The following is a 20058-nucleotide window of genomic DNA, read 5'->3' as shown; positions in this document are numbered from 1 at the left end:
TACTTTTCCATTGAGTAAACTGTAGACCGACTTCAATGATGAGCATGTAAAATATTAAGGCATTAGTCTTTGGTTACTTGTAGTGGCACTTTTTAAATAGAGGCATGTCATGTGGTATGCAAAGAGATCTAAACTAAGCTGCCTGGTGCTAACACAGTGTTAGTACAGCATTGTGAATGGCCTTCCTCTTAGAACATTCTCATTACTTCAGAGGATAACTATAGAGTGAACTAATACGAGAAAGGTCATAAACATATATATATACTGTATGTAACTTAAAATGATAAAATCAAGTGTACTCTATGATGACTACAGCCGTGCATGCTAGCTGTCCCACGTGTCAAATCTCCCTACCCTCCCTATATGTTGTCTGTATGGATCTGGTCATGTGAGTGAGTGATGAATGGTTGATGGCTGAGAACTGAGGATATTTCTAGGACTTGGGTAGAACTGGCACCACAACATTTCAACCAAAATATAGTAGTACTTTCCTTCCCTTTGGCTGTGAGCTTTCCTCTATCAAATCAGCAGACAGACTTAAAAAAACACAAAACAAAACACCTCTGAGGAGCAGGGGTAGTTTACAGAGACTCTCCACCAGACCAGTCCAAGCCCAGCCTTAACCAGATGATGATGTGGATAGAGGGAGTGGGCAGAGGGAGTGGAGGAGACATCGGGGCTAGAGACACTCAGACAACACCTCATGCTGGGGTACAGAGGGGTAGATCATAGGGATGCAGGAACAGTCGTTACAGCCATTGCTCTGGCTGAGCTGGATCTTGAGCTTCTCCACCTCGTAGGTATGCAGGTACTCCTGAATCAGGTAGCGCTCTCTCTTGATACGAGCCTTCACCTCCGAAGGCACGTCAGGGATCAACCAGGCCACAAAGAACTTCACCACAAACACCACATGCTGAGAGAGGTTGGGAAAAGGGACAGAAACAGATCAGTCTCCAGCTCACACTGGAGCTAACAAAATGCTACCCACTATGGAGGAAAGTCTGCTATGACTGAGTGGAGGCAGAAATCACAGGACGGGCTCATTGTTAATGCACAGGTGTTTGATGCCATTCCTCATTCCATTCTATGCATCACAATGAGCCCTCCAGTTTCTACCTCCACCAGCCCCCCCCCCAGATGGTTCTGGATCTGGATCTGGTGGATATACTATGTGGATGTTAAAAGTGTAGGACGACAATGTTACAGATGACTACTAAAGGGTGAATAGAGATGTGTTAGAAGGTGTGGGCCTTGTCTGTAGTGAGCAGTAGGTTTAGTGGTGTGGGCTGTACTGGAGCCCTACTGTACCTCCATGATGATGATGAATGCCAGCTTGGCAGCTAGGATGTGCCAGAACTGCATGGTGTGGGAGTACTGCTTCTCATGGCCTGGGGGGTAGCGATAGTCACGGTACCTAGGAATAGATCAGTGTCTTTACACATGTAGTACAAGAATAGATGGACAAAGACATCATACATACTCTCACACACACACACACGGAAGCATGCAGACACACAAACACGGAGGCACACACACACACACACGCACACACACACACGCGCGCACGCATCTTACCTGCAGGTGGTGATGACGGAGCTGTTGAACCAGGCAGGGCTCTCTCCATCATCAGGTCGGTTAGCGTCGAGAAACTCAGAGATGTTGAACACTGACAGGCTGTTGTTGATGTAGCCACTCATGCTCATCTCATTCCCAGTATGGTAGGCGTACATGTACACCAACCGAGGGATCATATCTGAGGTGAAGGCTACAATAAACGCCTACGGGTTGAGAAAAAGAAGAAGATTTAAGTGAGTTAGGTATCATATTGTTGGAGAAGTCACTTCCGTAAAAAACAGAACGGAACTATCGTCAAATAGCACACATCTTGTTGAGGGAGCATGGCTTGCACACTCACATTAGTGACGACAGAGAGGACGGCCACTCCATTGAGTATCTCTTGCCAGGCACCGATGCTGTGGGCCTTGGATGCAACTGGCCGTTTGAACTGGGTGGTGAACTTCCAGGCATCCACTCGAATCTCCACAATGTTATTAAAGAGGGCCAGGAGGGGAGCCAGCGGAAAGGAGGCTACAAACAGCGTGATGAAGCCAAACTGGATCACTGTGGCACAGAGGAGACATGCTAATGAGACAGGGGGATGCACACAGCGCCCTCTGCAGGAGAGTGGGGGACATTGCAACAAGCAAGACAAGTTCTCTTCTTCAGCTTACCCATCTCCAGGTACTCGTAGAAGAGACCCAGATGGTCAAAGTCCTGCAGGTCATGGTCCTGCTCCCAGCGGCTGTAGAGACTCTCTGGGTGGCTGCGAGCTTTCCTGCTGCCCCACCAGTTCATCAACCACCTGAAAACATGCAGCACAATAGTTAGCACTACTGCATATGGGATTGATATCCAGTTAGGTCCATATATATTTGGACTCACATTGACAGAATTTTTTCTATTTTTGCTGTTTACCAAAACATATAAGTTACAGTTATATAAATATTGGCTCAAAGTGCAGACTCTCAGCTTTAAATTGACAATCACATCGAACTTGGAGGAAGGGTTTAGGAATTACAGCTCTTTAATATGTAGCCCCCCTGTTTTTCAAGGGACCAAAAGTAATTGGACAATTGACTCACAGCTGTTTCATGGACATGTATGGGCTATTCCTTTGTTATTTCTTTATCAATTAAGCAGGTAAAAGGTCTGAGTTGATTCCAAGTGTGGCATTTGCATTTGGAAGCTGTTGCTGTGAACGCACAACATGTGGTCAAAGGAGCTCTCAATGCAAGTGAAATAGGTCATCCTCAGGCTGCTAAAAGAAAAAGAAAATCCATCAGAGAGATAGCAGGAACATTAGGAGTGGCCAAATCAACAGTTTGGTACATTCTGAGAAAAAAACAACGCACTGGTGAGCTCTGCAGCACAAAAAGGTCTGGACGTCCACAGAAGACAACAGTCGTGGATGTTAGCAGGAGCCATTACATGGTAAAGAAAAACCCCTTCACAACATCCAGTCAAGTGAAGAACAGGCTCCAGGAGGTAGGCATATCATTATCTAAGTCTACCATAAAGAGAAGACTTAACGAGAGAAAATACAGAGGGTTCACCACAAGGTGCAAACCATTCATAAGCCTCAAGAATAGAAAGGCCAGATTATACTTAGCCAAAAAACATCTAAAAAAGCCAGCCCACTTCTGGAACAGCATTCTTTAGACAGATGAAACTATGATCAAACTGTACCAGAATGAAAAAAGTATGGAGAAGGCTAGGAATGGCTCATGATCCAAAGCATACCACACCATCTGTAAAACACGATGGAGGCAGTGTGATGGCATGGGCATGCATGGCTTCCAATGGCACTGGGTCAGTGCTTATTGATGTGACAGAAGACAGAAGCAGCTGGATGAATTCTTAAGTGTTTAGGGATATACTGTCTGCTCAGATTCAGCCAAATTCAGCAAAGTTGAACACACACAAGGAACCATTCCAGTTCGCGTTCGCGAACTAAGTCTGGAACCGGCCGGCGCGTTCAGACCGAAACTCAATTGGTTCGGAGCCTGAAAAGTTGGTTCGCAGCGGGAACCAGAAAATAGTGATTCTCAAGCGGGAACCAAAACGTAGAACAGTCACGTCGTCAGTGGGTGTGTCATATTCTAGGCTGCAAAGACCAGCAAGAAGGAAGGAGACAAAATCTAATCATTAGTGCAAAATGTTTTTTATCAAATGTTTCATCATTCTCTCTCTATCTTCCTCACATGCTCAGCAAGCACACGTGCGCGCACACACGCAAACGCGAACTTCGTAAGCCATTTCTATTCGAGTAATGGAGCAGCTGGTTAGTAAGTGAACGCGTCTAGAAAGTGTCTTTTGTTTTGTTTCATAGAAAATAGTGTTTATTTCAGATACTGTAGTGGAAGATATTATCCTCATTTCCAGTGAAGTAGCTGCCCCTTCATCACCCAGCTTTGATGACGCGGATGGTTCTGGTTACACTGGTATGAACGCGGGCTGGTTCACCAGACAGCACCAAGGTTCAGAGGTTCCAGAACAGGAACGGGAACGGTTCTTTGGCGGTGTGAAAGCCCACACACACACAACCACACACACACACCCACACACCCACACACACACACACACACACACACACACACACACACACACACACACACACACACACACACACACACACACACACACACACACACACACACACACTCACAATGTAATCTATGTTAGTTTTACATACTCTAATTTACAGTCTTATTGTTCTACTGCCCATTTCTGTCATTGTCTTTTTAAACTATTTTTGCATATACTGTTGTTTATTACATTTAAAATATATATATATATATATATATTATTATATTGCTGTGTCTTTATGTCTTACTACACCAAGTAAATTTCCTGTGCAAATAAAAATATAAAAATATAATTCTGATTTCATCTGATGACCCAAAACATACTGCGAAAGCAACCCAGGAGGTTTTTAAGGCAAAGAAGTAGAATATTCTGCAATGGCCGAGTGAATCACCTGATCTCAACCCAAACGAGCATGCATTTCACTTGCTGAAGACGAATCTAAAGGCAGAAAGACCCACAAACAAACAACAACAACTGAAGACAGCTGCAGTAAAGGCCTGGCCTGTTTCATTTCAAATCCATTGTGGTGGTGTACAGAGCCAAAAGTATGGAAATTGTGTCACTGTCCAAATATTTCCGGACCTAACTGTATATAAAAGCTAAAGGCTAAGACAGCAAGAAATGTTTAGTGAACTTGGGTTTCCACAGTGGTGACGGTTGGAGTACTCACGGGACCAGAGCCTCCTGGATGTTGCCCCACACCTGTTTGCCAGTCATCACTATAACCAGCTGGGTAGTGAGCTCAATCAGACAACCACCTGGGTCACACTGGAGAGAGAGGGAGAGTCAGTCTCATATCCCTCTGTGATTAATCTCAGATGTATGTATTGACGGTAGTAGTAATAATAATAATAATAATAATAATAATAATAATAATAATAATAATAATAATAAATATATAAAGTGCTTTTCATTGTACAAGAAGAATCTCAGTGCATAAAATAAAATTGCAAATAGAACAATTGTTAAAAAATAAAATAAAAATAAATATAAGTAAGTAAGGAAAGGTAGAGGGGAAATTCGGTAGTATGCTACCTCCTCATTCCTCAGCCCGCTCCATTTGCCAAACATGTAAATGTAGTCTCCAGGATATCCAACAAATTTTCCCTTGAAGAAGGCCACGTAGAAGCAGGAGGAGTAGTAGTTGACAAACTGGAAGAGGAACATCTTCACAGTCAGCTTGTTCTCATACTCCAGGTGAGTCCTCGGGATTTCTGTGGAAATCAAGTTTCACAGTCTGAAAAGGATTGCAAAGTAATTCTACCAACCATCTGAAATTGCATTTGGAGGGGAATGCTCCGTTTTCATCTGACTGGGTGTCCTTGTGGTTATAGTGTCCGGCCTGAGATCAGAAGGTTGGATGTTCTATCCCCTGCCAAGTCATACTAAAAGCTCTCTGCTTGGCACTCAGTGTTCAGAAGATGGATTGGGGCCCTGTAAGGCCCTGTACTTGTACATTAAGCTGCTCTTCTACAAAAAGAGGAGATAGGCTTCTGGTTTGTGTCTTCCGGCATAAATACGTTAAAGAACGCTGCCTTACCCATATCAGTGATGCAGATGGCTACTCTCTCGTACATGAGGTTGAGGATCATGATGATGACGAAGTTGATGCAGGAGGCGGTGACAGAGGTGGCCAGCTGGGGGGTGATGAGAGAGCCCACCACCTGCAGGTTGTTGGTGGGGCTGTCCTTCATGATGCTAGCAAAGGCTGCGTACACAGCCAAGCGATACGCTATCACCCCGATGATACAGGCAATGATCAAGGAGATCTATGGGCCCGACGGGGCGAAGACAAGCCGAAGACAGGTGAGAGAGGACACATGAGGGACATCATATATACTGTACATACATACACATGCATGACACATACTGACATACATTGGTCCCACAAATTAAATCACTACTAGCACATTTGGTCACACTATAAAGCATACTGTTATAGGAGGAGCACATGCTTATACAAACATGCACTTTCAACAAAGATCACATTTGATTACAACCATTTTTCAGTTACTTAGCTGTGGTCTTAATGTGGGCTGTAATACTTTTATGTTTTATCTTACTATGATTTTCAATATTATGTGCTGAGCAATAACAATGGGAAGAAATCTACTTTTGTTGGTGATATTGATAATGATGATGATAATGACGATGGTAATGATGATGGTAATGACGATGATAATGATGGCAAAGATGAGGAGGAGGAAGAGTATGAGAATGAAGATAATCATAAAGGAGTATTGCAAAGAGACAATGCTCACCCATAATAGGACGGTGGCTCCAGACAGGAATGAGCGAGCACACTTGCTTGTTACGGGTAAGTAAGGCTCCATTTCCTGAACGATAATCAAGCAAAGCAAGGACACAGCAGTCAGTCACCAAGGTTACTACTGTCCCTAGACCAGACCAGACCACTCCAGGCCAGGGACAGGACTGGGCAGCATATCAGAGCCCACACACAGCTACTTGTAAGGGCATGTCAAACTGAACTCAGTCCACTGACCACTGCAGCACCACTGTCTCCTGGTGAATCCATGCATTTAGAAACATACCAAGACACAAACTTATTTTCCCAGTATTGTTGGCTTGATTAAAACTTACATGTCCCTGATTCACCAGGTAAAACAAAGCTGCAACTAGCAATGGACATCTGAGTCTCCTAGACATGTCCAAGCCATCAACACAAGCCAGGCCACTCCTGCCAAAACACCTCCACATCAAACTGGCATTCCCCCCTGCGTGCCAGTCTTACCCACAGCATCACGGTGACCCAGCATAGAAGCACCTTTCCTACTAGATCAGCTGGAGTCCTTTCTAGAACCAACTCCATCTCCTACAGCCAGGACAGGTTGATGTGAAACTACCAATGAATATGTTGTAATGAATTTGAATCCTGTACAAACGACTACAAAGTAGCACAAAGATAGTACTACTACAAAGACCTTCGCCCCGCCCTTCCCCAGTATTACACACAGAAGCGATGGACAAAGCCTAAGGGCCTTCAAGCACCTGGGTGATGCGGTTCAGCCTGCGGCTGGTGCACTTGGTCTCGTACTCTGGACGTAGCTGCAGCTGCTGCTGCTCCTCCTCAAAGTCCACCAGGTCCCACTCATACTCCAGACGGGCCTGCCGACGCTTCCAGAACTCCAGGAACAAGGTCACTGCAAGGGGGTCACAGCCAGGTGAGACCAGGAAACGCTGGCAAAATGTTTGTGATCGCATGTGACGTGCAAACATACTGTACCAACGGACAAAAGACGATTCCTCCCCGATATCATTGTGGGTGGACAATTAAGTATCATTGACCTCCTAAAGGAGTGTCTGTTTTCTGACCATTGTAGTTGTAGATATTAGAAGCTGCCACTAGGTGGTGCTCATGGATAGGATATTCACTTACCCCAAATCCCCATGAATATGGCGAAGAATACCGTCCCGACGTTGTCAAACATATGCGATTGCTGAAAGAAGAGGTCGAGAATTATTTATCCTTTATTTATACAGAGAAAAGTATCTTGAGACCAGGATCTCTATGATTATGCCCTGATTATGTAATCTAAACACATCACTATTTACATTCTATTCCCAAACATTTACATACAGTTTTTACAGACAACAGTCATTCATAACAAGAATTAAAGATTAGACTCTAAATAAAACGAAACATCGGGGGTCAGAACCTCAACTCTCAAGCTTGTACTCTACTGTATATGAGAAAACACTTCTATATACAGTAGATATGGTACAGTGTCTCTTAGATATAAAACCCTCATATGACAATCATATGGCAATCACAGAGCCAGGAATTCTTACCCAGGATGAATTACAAGTTGAGTTGAGTTTCCAGTAGCCACATTTCTTATCACAGAGTGGACACATGATGATGCTGCCTCCAATCTCTTGACTACAGATTTCTTTACTGGAGGCGGAAGAACGACATTTCAAAACAATGAAATGATAAGGAAATGATCAAAATCAAATCAAGTTTTATTTGTATAGTGCATTTCTCACAAGATGTGACTCAATGCGCTTCACATGATGACAGAGCCGCAAGCAGGCAAAGGTAAACAACATGTACACTGTGCAGCCAGGAAAATTCCCTTGCAGCCCTCTACTCATAGTGCGACTACTACCAGTTTGCCTACCAGCACACAGCAGCGCCCCCCCCGGGGGACCCCAGCCGCCCCACACACCCGACCTGTCCCACCACCAGCACACCCGGCCCAGCCAACCAAGCACAGACCATAATAGCCCCGCACCAGGCTACCCAAGCGGCGGAAAAGGAAATGATCATGTCACCAACCCATGTACCATACTGGGTGAATTGTCCCTCTCTCCTTCTCCCCAGAGCTCACCTCCAAATGTTGTCTTCATAGGTGAGGATTCCATAGATGAAGCAGATGAGGCCCACGACTGCAGCAAGGAACAGCATCTCAGTGTAGAAACCCAGCCAGGCAAAGTAGATACCAATCTTCTCCCCATAATATTTCCTGTTTGAAGCAAACACAATTAAAAACAATGCAGGTTGTGAGCTCCTCTGCCAGACCAGTACAGTGTCTAAATATAGCAACAAACAGACAACTGATACTGCAATCCCTCTTCTGCCCCCACCGTATAAGGTTTAGCGGCTGCTCCTTGAAGAAACAGAAGAACTGGGCCCAGTTTTTGTAGAGATTGTATCTCTCACTCTCGCAGTTGGAATCCAGCGATCTCTTCCAGTATCGACTCTGTGGTACGAGCGTGTGCGCACGCACACACACACACACACACACACACACACACACACACACACACACACACACACACACACACACACACACACACAGGGGAACAGTTCTCTATTAGCATCTATTACATTTGTCATCAGCCAAGAGAGAGTGATACTGGATTCTTACATCATGTAGAGGGAAAGCAGAAATGTAGGTCCCGTTGTTGATCAACCGCTTGATACCCTTCTTGTCCTTATCCTCCCGATCTGCCTTGTGGTACGGGCAGCGCGCTAGGATGTAGTACACCTGAGAGGAGGGACGGACAACAGGTGGTCAGGCAAGAATACTCTCTTAGATTTCACATAAACAGAGAATGTTAAACATTAGTGTTGCCCGGTTCAACCAGAGAACCCCCTGATACGAGACGACATGTTTGCAGGTACAGTATATCTCAAAAGTGAGTACACCCTTCAGATTTTTGCAAATATTCTGTTATATCCTTTCAGGGGATAACATTATCCTACTGAAACTTTGATATAACTTAAAGTAGTCAGTGTGCTGCTTGAATAACAGTATAGATTTATTGTCCTTTGAAAATTACTCAGTACACAGCTGTTAATGTCTAAACAGCTGGCAACAAAAGTGAGTACACCCCATAGTGAACATGTCCTAATTGTGCCCAATGATGTTGTTTTCCCGCCCTGGTGTCATGTGACTCGTTAGTGTTACAAGGATTCAGGTGTAAATGATAAGCAGGGCTGTTAAATGTGGTGTTTTGGGCACAATTCTCTCTGAATGCTGGACAACATGGCACCTTATGGCAAGGAACTCTCTGAGCGGCTGAAAAAAAGGATTATTGCGCTTCACAAAGATGGCCTTGGCTATAAGAAGATTGCCAACACCCTGAAAATGAGTTGCAGCACAGTGGCTAAGATCATACAGCGGTTTACCAGGACAGGTTCCACTCGGAACAGGCCTCGCCAGGGTCGACCAAAGAAGTTGAGTCCACGTGCTCAGCGTCCTATCCAGAGGTTGGTTTCCAAAAATAGACGTGCGAGTGCTTCCAGCATTGCTGCAGAGGTTGCAGAAGTGGGATGTCAGCCTGAAAGCCTGCAAACAGTTTGCTGAAGACAATGAATCCAAGAACATGAGTTACTGGAACCATGTCCTGTGGTCTGATGAGACCAAAATAAACCTGTTTGGGTCAGATGGTGTCCGGCGTGTGTGGCGGCACCCTGGTGAGGAGTACCAAGACAAATGTGTTTTGCCTACAGTCAAGCATGGTGGTGGCAGCATCATGGTCTGGGGCTGCATGAGTGCTGCCGGCACTGGGGAGCTGCATTTCATTGAGGGACACATGAATTCCAATATATACTGTGACATCCTGCAGCAGAGCATGATCCCCTCTCTTCGGAAACTGGGCCGTAGGGCAGTTTTCCAACATGATAATGACCCTAAACACACCTCCAAGATGACAACGGCCTTGCTGAAGAAGCTGAAGGTTAAGGTGATGGACTGGCCAAGTATGTCTCCAGACCTAAACCCAATTGAGCACATGTGGGGCATCCTCAAGAGGAAGGTGGAGGAGTGCAAGGTGTCCAACATCCGTGCGCTCCGTGATGTCGTCATGGAGGAGTGGAAGAAGATTCCAGAAGCAACCTGTGCAACTCTGGTGAATTCCATGCCCAGGAGGGTTAAAGCAGTGCTAGATGATTGGCTGCCCTTTGCCCCCCCCTTGAGGCCCTGTTTAAAAGTAGGGCTTTGGGGAGGGCCAGGAAGATCATGGCTGACCCCGCACACCCAGGACACGGTCTCTTCGCCCCGCTCCCCTCAGGCAGGAGGGTGCGGTCCCTAAAAACTGTGAAGGCCCGACATGCACACAGCTTTTTCCCCACAGCCATCCGGCTCCTAAATGCCGCTGCCCCCCCCCCCCCTGACCTGACCACTATCTATCTATCTACCCTCCCTCCACCCCCACCCAGAGAGCTTTGGACTGTTTGGATATGAACACTTGAACACTTGATCTCTGCACTTTATATTTATATTAATTATGACTCTTGCACTTTGATGTTGGTTTGCACTGTCTTGTCCTGTCTTGCACCTGTCCTGCTGTAAACCGTGCTCCATTGTCCCAAACCAAATTCCTAACATGTTTACATGTCATGGCAATAAAGTCTTCTGATTCTGATTCTGATTCAGATAACAATGGTGGTCACACAAAATATTGACACTTTGGGCACAATTTAGACATGTTCACTATGGGGTGTACTCACTTTTGTTGCCAGCTGTTTAGACATTAACAGCTGTGTACTGAGTAATTTTCAATGGACAATAAATCTATACTGTTATTCAAGCAGCACACTGACTACTTTAAGTTATATCAAAGTTTCATTAAGATAGTGTTATCCCCTGAAAGGATATGACAGAATATTTGCAAAAATCTAAAGGGTGTACTCACTTTTGAGATATACTGTATACAGTACAATACATGTGCGTGAATACATCTAATTGTCTTAGAAAGAGTTCATGGCGGTGCACTCACTATCCTGTTGCGAGTGGAGGGAGGGAAGAAGGTGTCCTTGTCGTCAATGAGGAAGAAGTCGGTCTTGCCCTTGTTGAAGGGGGAGGTGAAGTAGTCAGGCTCAGGGTTCATGATGTGGTCTGGCAGGCGGAAGGGGGTGCACAGCCACTCGAAGGGGATCTCAGTGTTGTTGGGGATGTCGTTGGCCTTGAAGGGCACCTTTATCTTCAGCACTTCTGCATAGGTGGCCAGCACCTCCCAGGGAGCGTGGACTTTCAGGAAGTAAGTCCTACCATCGTCTGACTCCTGAGGTAGGGGAACAAGGGAATCATTTGAAAGATGGATGTACAATAGAATTCTGATCCAGATTATATGTTACAGGGGCCCTTTAAATTGTGTTTAGATTATAGTCCTGATTTTGACACTTAATGTTATTGCTAATAATCACCTTGGCTGAGTCATACTCAGGAGTATGCATAAGAGCTATTTTCAGTACAGCCAAGGAAAATATTTCTCTCCCTCTGGTGGTGAAAAAGAGTACAGGTATCCTGTATAAAAACACTGCCCAGAGACAGCCAGTGTGCTAAAGCGATCTTGTTGCAGCCAGGCCAGTGACTTTGTTAGATTTAATCTTATAAACCACGGGCCTCTTACCGATTTATCCTCAGTCTCCAACTCCAAACCCGCCTTTTGCAGGTTAGCCTCATACTCCTTTCTCCTCTCCTGTAGAGAAACACATAGATAGACACATACATATCATGGGTGTGTTTGTTTCATTTGGCTCAAGAGATAATTTTAATTAATAATTTTGCCATTTAGCAGTCGCTTTTATCCAAAGCGACTTACAATTACGAATTACAGGGACATTCCCCCTGGAGTAACTGAGGGCTAAGTGCCTTACCCAAGGGCACACTAGTAGTGGTGTGGCTTCAGGCGGGATTTGAACTCACAACCTTCCGATCACAAGTCCAACTCACTATCCACTAGACCACCACTACCCCTCTGCTGCTTGAATAACAGTATAGATTTATTGCAGCCTCCCTGAATATCACCCAGATTTATCATCTGTGTTACAAATACAGGAAATGGGCCGGAAATGTGCTGTGACTCCCACGTAGTGGAAAGAATGAGTGAGTTCCTGGCCAAGTGTGGGGTCAGTGTGGTGACTCAGAGCTATTTCACAGTACAGGTAATTTACTGTTACTGTTAGAAAGACCTGTTTCAGACTGTTGTGTGAGTGTCAGGGCAGAGCCAGCAGACAGGCCTCACAGCCATGGGGCAGTAACATGCAGGTGTGAGGGCCGACAGCCCAGTCACAGACACAAGACCTTTCACCACCCTAGAGGTGCTGGCCAGCCTCAGCTAAACATGTGGAGAAGGCCTATCACACAACATGAAAATACACATACTATTATATACTATTCAATACATACTATTATATACTATTCAATACATACTATTATATACTATTAAATACATACTATTATATACTATTACTATTCAATACATACTATTATATACTATTCAATACATACTATTATATACGTACGTATATATATATATATATATATATATATATATATATATATATATATTGTCATACGACAATGACTGACTCATTTAGCAAAGAAACCAGGGTTAACTCAGAATTGCATGAATTTTAGATTAGATTAGATTCAACTTTATTGTCATTGACAGAGTACAAGTACTAAGACAATAACAAGTTAATATACGTGCAATGGATATCAATATGTACAATATAATATGTAAGATGTACAATATAATATGTACATTATGATATGTAAGATAATATGTACATTATGATATGTAAGATAATATGTACATTATGATATGTACAGAACAAGGGCACTAGGGGGCTAGGGGGCAAGTCTACCACTGGGATTTTGAGTACAGCAGATTGACAGCTGCAGGGAAGAAGCTGTTGGTGAGCCTGCTGGTGCAGGAGACTGAGAGGTGAGAGGTGAGAGGGTGAAGGAGTTGAGGGTCCAAGAAAGATCCTCAGAGATGTGGAAACCCAGGAACTTTAAGCATGTTCCACCACTTTCCCACTGATGCAGAGACTCACAGAGATGGAAGGGCTGATTCATACTGACTGAGAACAACAACTAACATGTCTGTTTAGGTACAGCATCTGTTTAGGTACAGCATTTGGGTCATGCAGCTACAGCCTGTAAAGTAACTAATCCTACATTGCAAAATGTTAATGTTACCACTATCAACAATAGAGATTTATGAATGTTATATTATGAACAACTTGGCCATTTGTGTGTGAGCTGAGTGTCTGAGCTGATGTAATGCAGTAGAGCTAAGTGAAGTGAAACTGGGGTTCATGTCAATGCTCATAGTGACTCATTCAACTGCCAGTTTGTTCTGCTGAGAAACCAGCACCATGAAACACTGGGAATTACCATGTATTGAAATATTGATGATAACTCGACATTCCCGCAAGAGGAAAGAATAGTTTTACTAACTAGTTTTACTAACCCCTTTCCTCTCCCCGACCTTGTCTTCCACGTAGGACAGGACAAAGTCAATCCTGCGTACTCCATCCCGGAAGAAAACAGAGTCTTTACTCTGCTGCTGCTTGGCAACCTGTAGAGAGACAGAGAGTGGAGATGACCACAACATACACAAACACATACAGGTAAGCAGGCACAGATAAACAATGCCATCTCAAAGCCAAAGTGTTTGGATGCAATCAACACTGCAGATCACCATCACCCCAGTTTGAGTTGGAATACCTGTGCGAGCGTCTCAAGGCACAATGTGCAGGAACTTGAAGTCGAAGAAGCTATTTGTAACTACCTTTGGCTAAACTAAACCCCTGTTCACAGCCACGTTGACCAACCCTGCACTAGTTCAGCCCAATGCGGCCTGTAGGGAAATAAATACCCAACACTTTGCTCTGACACAGGAATGCCATGAGAGAGAAAGAGGAGACCTGCCTGCTCTCTCTCTCGCTGTCATTGCTGCTACAGCTGTTCACAATGCTATAAATACTTGCACCACATATTCTAGAGCAGCCTGCTTCATATCACTACTGTAGCTGTCCGGACAGGATCCTGCTGATAGAATTAGCACAACAAACACTTGTAAAGTCCCACTCCCCAGTCCCAACAGCCTCTTCGCCCCTTACACACAGTGAGTCTGCCCTGCCTCCGATTCTTACTACAGCTACAGGGCCGAGGGTGAGGGGAAGAGAAGAAGAGCACTTTACCTCCATGGCCCACTCTTCTGCAGTGCATCAGCTGAAACGCTGACCGTTTGACAGAAACAGAGTGCTTCTCTCCCCTGGGTTGCACTGCCGAGCCCCCAACTCACTCTCTCGCTCTCTCTCTCTCTCTCTCTCCCTCAGTCTCCAGGGCAAAACGCCTCCATCCAGTCCACTCGCATCCCAGGACAAGCCCACACTCGCTCAGACATCCAGGAGGGAGAGAGAGGAGGCTCCTAGTGATGACATCATCATGCCAGCAGTACAGCCGCTGCCAGCAGCACACTAATGTAATAAGAGAGCTCATCATTGAATTGTCCAAATTAAAACTATGGTTTGACATTAATAAACTCTCACTGAATGTGGACAAAACCAAACGGATGGTCTTTGGAAACCGCACTATAGATACACAAGTGCAAGTAACAATAGTAATAACGTCAATATTGAACAAGTATATGAGATAACATTTCGCAGTGGCGGCTGGCCAATAGAGGGCGCTAGGGCGCCGCCCCCACCTTCCAACGCAGCCCCACTTCCTAGTTGCTACTTGTAAAAGATTTTTAAAAATAAACATTGTTTATTCATAAAATGCGGCTGATATTCTGTCGGCGCCTCCGGAGCTGCCTATCTCCCCTTCAACGTGCATAGTGCGTTCCACAACGGACCTTGCCTGGCCACGCGCTAAATTATACTGGAGTTTCTCCGGTGTCTGGGAGTTCGCAAAGGGAGTACGCAATCATGTTTTCAATGTCACCTGATAAGAATAAGACCATTATATTATTACAGTATAAGCAGCACTCGAGTTGAGGCGGGATGAAAACAGTCAAAATCGTCCCCCTTCTAAAACTGCCCTCCCCTCTTTCCGTTATGTCATTTATCAATGAACGTGGTATTACTGCTATTTCAAGGTGCGAGGGGGCACGCACACATGCAATCAGTGGCGGCTGGCCAATAGAGGGCGCTAAGGGCGCCGCCCCCACCTTCCAACGCAGCCCCACTTCTTGTAAAATATTTTTTTAAATAAACATTGTTTATTCATAAAATGCGGCTGATATTCTGTCGGCGCCTATCAGCATTCATTAAAAATCCTCCAATACAATAAACATTTTATCTGTGTGTGTGTGTAAAATTCACTGTGAAAATACATAGGGGAGGAGTCGGGGCGCCGGCCGAATGGCAGTCTATCCAAGTCCAAATACTTTTGGCTTACACGTGAGCTGTAGCAGCGCTCCAATTGGCTGTCTCCTATTTCCCGGCCGGGGCGCAGAAAAGTGCGCCCCGAGCATGCGCAGATTATAGGCTTATCTAGGCTGCAGCCTAGGGCCACTACCACTAGGGGTAGTAAAAATTTAAAAATGCATGAGACTTGAGAGCCCTGAATATCCGGTTGTTAAGTCTGACGCCAAACGTGACGTTTTGCAATTTCCGGCTCCAAACCAGAAATTCTCTGCACCAGAATACCAGTGTACTACAGCGGTAGGATGACAGTTTAATCGTTTTTTAGACTCGGATCTATTCATACAACAAGGGACACAGCACTTTCCCGTTTTCCCCATATTGTCAGGGTATTTGAGCCTCGGAAAAGCGCTATATAAATATAATTTATTATTATTATTATTGCGGCATTTCGAAGACAGCGCCTCAGCCAACTTTGGACCCGGAAACACGTCGCGACTTAACAACCGATATTCGGACAGACAACAGGAGAGGAGAGCAACAGAGAGACAGACAACAGGAGAGGAGAGCAACAGAGAGACAGACAACAGGAGAGGAGAGCAACAGAGAGACAGACAACAGGAGAGGAGAGCAACAGAGAGACAGACAACAGGAGAGGAGAGCAATAGAGAGACAGACAACAGGAGAGGAGAGCAATAGAGACAGAACTGAGGTGAGGTGAGCAACAGAGATAGTTCAGGATGATAACAAACAGTTCAGTATGACAGAGACAACTAATAGAAAGACAACAGTATGATTATAGTTTACATGTTCAAGGAAATATTGTATGATAATAGAAAGGTACACTTTAATTTAATTAAAGAAGTAACAAAGAACACATTTATTATCACAATTGCATTCTTGTCTTTCCTCTCCATTGAATAAATAATGCCTAGTTGAATGGCTAAACAAGACAACTGTCTGGACAGTACTGCTAGAATTATTCACCTTACCGCTGCACAGATAGACAAAGGGTATAAGTCCATTCTGTTAACATTAGGTCTACTCTGCTAACAAAGACTATTCCAGTTGATTTGTCAGTTGTTGTGCTTTATACTTTTGTTGTGTTTGCAGTTTGCCCTTTAATAAGTTATATATATATTCTCATGCTAAAATCGACTGTAAATCCAGATTTTAAAGTTGATATTCTTCCCCGTGGAGCATGCCCCCATAACCTGTGCCCCACCCAAAATGTTTATCACCAGCCGCCACTGCATGCAATGACATTTTTACTGACACTGAAGTCACTGACGCTGAGGGGATGCTAACATTGTCCTCATATGATAAAATCCACCATCCCCCCTGATTTTCTTCTACAACTTGAGTAGCCTACTGAGTATAAGCATTTGCCTGGTTAGTTGTCATGATCAAACGTTACAAACGCAACTTACCGAGAAGCCACCCTTCTCTGCCCTCTCCCGCTTCCAGACGAACGCCTACCCTATATTATAGCACTTGTAATTCAGCCGCTATAATTGAGCCTCTATCACAGGGCGTTAATACAAACCTCATTCACCTGCGTTCAATTCCAAGTATATTTGGTATTTATAGAAGGAAGCACGTACGCAACTTTAAACCATCTCAGCCCTTTTTATAAATAATGCTTACGTCCGTTTAGAAAAATGTGCTTACGTGAAAGTCAAAGATGACGTTCAAGTACTTTTTTATAAATGAGGCCCCAGGTATGTGACCCTGCACAGGACGGTTGGGGCCCTGGAGCCAGCCAGCAAGATGATCAGTATCGGTCTGATCAGTATCGGTTTACTAGAGAACCCAAACTGGAAAAATGTACTGATTCAGATGACATTGAACATTTTCTAATAACTTTTGAGCGCATTGCTGTGTCATGGTGTGGCATGCTGTGCCGACTCATCCCTTTACTCACTGGTAAAGCCAGAAGTGCATATGTACACATGGATGTTGATGACTCACTTAATTATGATAGTGTCAAAATGGCAATCCTTAAGAAGTATGATATTAATCCTGAGACATAGAAAGGTTTCGATCGTTGGAGGTGCAGGCCAATGAAACCCCCAAGGAGCTGTATGAATGAATGAATGAATGGTCTTTATTGTCATTGCTATAGTACAGGTACCAAACAACGAAATTTGGGAGGGGTGGCTCCCCTGGTGCTAGGAAAGAAAAAAAAAAAACTAAAAAAACAAGAAGGGAAAGGAGCTGGTTTACATAAATAAAGGCTATGTACACTATCCACTATACTATACTGTACAGATAAGACGACTAGGGTTGTCATATTGCACATTCATTTAAAGTGTCGCAGTTTGCAGGCTTGAAATGTACACATTTGTGCCTCAGCACTACACCTGATTTTTTAAATCCAGCAGCTGCCATCAATCCGTCCAGACTGTCCAGGGCCCAGAACCTAGGTCTTTGCTGTGTTCAGGGCCTGGATGGCCCTGGGGTAGAAGCTGAGCTTCAGTCTGTTTGTCCTTGCGGCCATGGTCCTGTACCGCCTTTTCGAGGGCAGCCGGGCAAAGTGTTCGTACCCAGGGTGGGTTGGGTCTCTGGAGATCTTGGAGGCCTTCCTGAGACAGCGTGTGTTGTACAGCTCTTCCAGAGAGGGGAGGGGGGCGCCGGTGATCTTCTGGGCTGTTCTCACGACTCTCTGTAGCGCATTTCTCTCCGCGGTTGTGCAGCTGGAGAACCAGTTGCAGATGCCGTAGGTGAGGATGCTCTCCACTACGCCGCGGTAGAAGGCCACCAGTATCTCCTGCTTGTTGTGTTCCTTCCTGAGGACTCTCAGGAAGTAGAGCCGCTGTTGTGCCTTCTTGATGGTGGCTGCTGTGTTGTTCTTCCAGGACAGGTCATCCTGTATGTGCACCCCCAGGAATCGGAGGGTTGAGACTCTCTCCACGCTCTCTCCGTCGATGAGCAGGGGCTGGATCTCAGATTTCTTCCTCCTGAAGTCCACGATGATTTCCTGGGTCTTTGACTTGTTCAGCAGCAAGTTGTTAACCTTGCACAGCTTGCTCAGCTGCTCTACCTCATCCCTGTACGCCGCCTCGTCCCCCCCCGAGATGCAGCCCACCCCCGTGGTGTCGTCTGCAAACTTTACGATGGAGTTGGTTTGTATGTAAAGGCTTAAAGAACTGTATGGGAAATGGGTCCAGCCTAAAGGCAAAACTATGAGTGACATTGGGGAAATCATGATATGTGAACAATTCTTGAGAATGTTGTCCCCTGAGCTACAGGTGTGGATTAAAGAGCATGATCCTGCTACTGCTGCCGAGGCTGCTGGCCTTGCCGATGTCTTTGTGGCTGCCTGGCGGAAAAACCAACTATGGAGTCATGTTGCCTGGGAGGGGACCAGAGACACTCGGAGACCAACCTCTCAATATGCAAACTTCAGAACATCCACTGATGTGGGTAAGCCTCCTCAAAGGGAGAGCCAACCAATGACATTTAATAGAGCAAAGGCATTATTAATTAATTTAATTAATTTGAGCGGACAGGAGGGGCATACCAAGCCAATGTGCCCTAAAAATAGTGCCTAACCAGAGGAGGGGGAGTGTGTGACGGCTGCACCAAATCGCCGCACATGGTGTCAGTAGCAAACACACAACACACCTTTCCTCTGTTCATTCAGTTAGTTTGTAACATTTATGTTTCAGTACACATCACCACCACCACCCCATAACAAACAGACCTTGTTTTGTTTTACACATGGTCATTCCTTTATTAGCATTATTGATCACATTTCTAAATTGAGTGCACACATTTTAGTTAACATGGTTTTATCATTTTTGCTGTAATTGATCACCACCTTCTGTCTTTCTCCTCCATGGACCACGTGTCTCACCGGGAGTCGTCTGGCACCTCTTCTGGCTAGGCAAAGAGTGAGCGGCCATTTTGGACCCTACTAAATACAGAGGGTGGGGGTGGTGGACTGTACCATCTCCTGGGAGACTACAGGGGGAGGGATTAGTTTAATTTAACTGTTTATTATTTATCTAACATTAGCATTATGTATTTAAGTAATTCAAATGGCATATTTATATATTATTATATATTTATTGCATAACTTAATTACTTGTGTTAAATAGTTTTGAGCATAGTTGTTCATTTTTGTATAGCTTAATTGGTTTATCCCCTGCTTCATTTAAATGTACCTGGCCAGGGCCCGGATTCACAAAGCGTTCTTAAGAAAAAATGTGTTCTTAAGACAAAACTTAAGAAGATTTGGTATTCATGAAGAAAATCTTGTCTTTTCTTTAGTT

General features: G+C 44.7%; 1 protein-coding gene across 1 annotated transcript in view; it reads right to left on the bottom strand.

The window, feature by feature from the left end:
* Nucleotides 1–679: 679 nt before the first annotated feature.
* ano5a (anoctamin 5a) overlaps nt 680–20058 on the bottom strand; it is a gene marked incomplete at both ends in the record, with an annotated part of 31570 nt that continues 12191 nt past the window's right edge. The window contains 18 exons of the mRNA XM_080539657.1: nt 680–913; nt 1309–1414; nt 1576–1778; nt 1916–2121; nt 2232–2362; nt 4817–4914; nt 5182–5360; nt 5687–5915; nt 6899–6979; nt 7156–7307; nt 7544–7604; nt 7957–8062; nt 8499–8633; nt 8755–8870; nt 9039–9158; nt 11395–11679; nt 12028–12096; nt 13879–13986. Coding sequence (XP_080395783.1) covers nt 680–913; nt 1309–1414; nt 1576–1778; nt 1916–2121; nt 2232–2362; nt 4817–4914; nt 5182–5360; nt 5687–5915; nt 6899–6979; nt 7156–7307; nt 7544–7604; nt 7957–8062; nt 8499–8633; nt 8755–8870; nt 9039–9158; nt 11395–11679; nt 12028–12096; nt 13879–13986 — 2619 coding nt within the window. The remainder of the gene's footprint in view (nt 914–1308; nt 1415–1575; nt 1779–1915; nt 2122–2231; nt 2363–4816; nt 4915–5181; nt 5361–5686; nt 5916–6898; nt 6980–7155; nt 7308–7543; nt 7605–7956; nt 8063–8498; nt 8634–8754; nt 8871–9038; nt 9159–11394; nt 11680–12027; nt 12097–13878; nt 13987–20058) is intronic.

Source organism: Nansenia antarctica (genome assembly GCF_963989245.1).
Source record: "Nansenia antarctica genome assembly, chromosome: 9".
NCBI classification, from domain to species: domain Eukaryota; kingdom Metazoa; phylum Chordata; class Actinopteri; order Argentiniformes; family Microstomatidae; genus Nansenia; species Nansenia antarctica.
The sequence above is the reverse complement of the archived record's forward strand: the minus strand, read 5'-3'. Positions and strand labels throughout refer to the sequence as shown.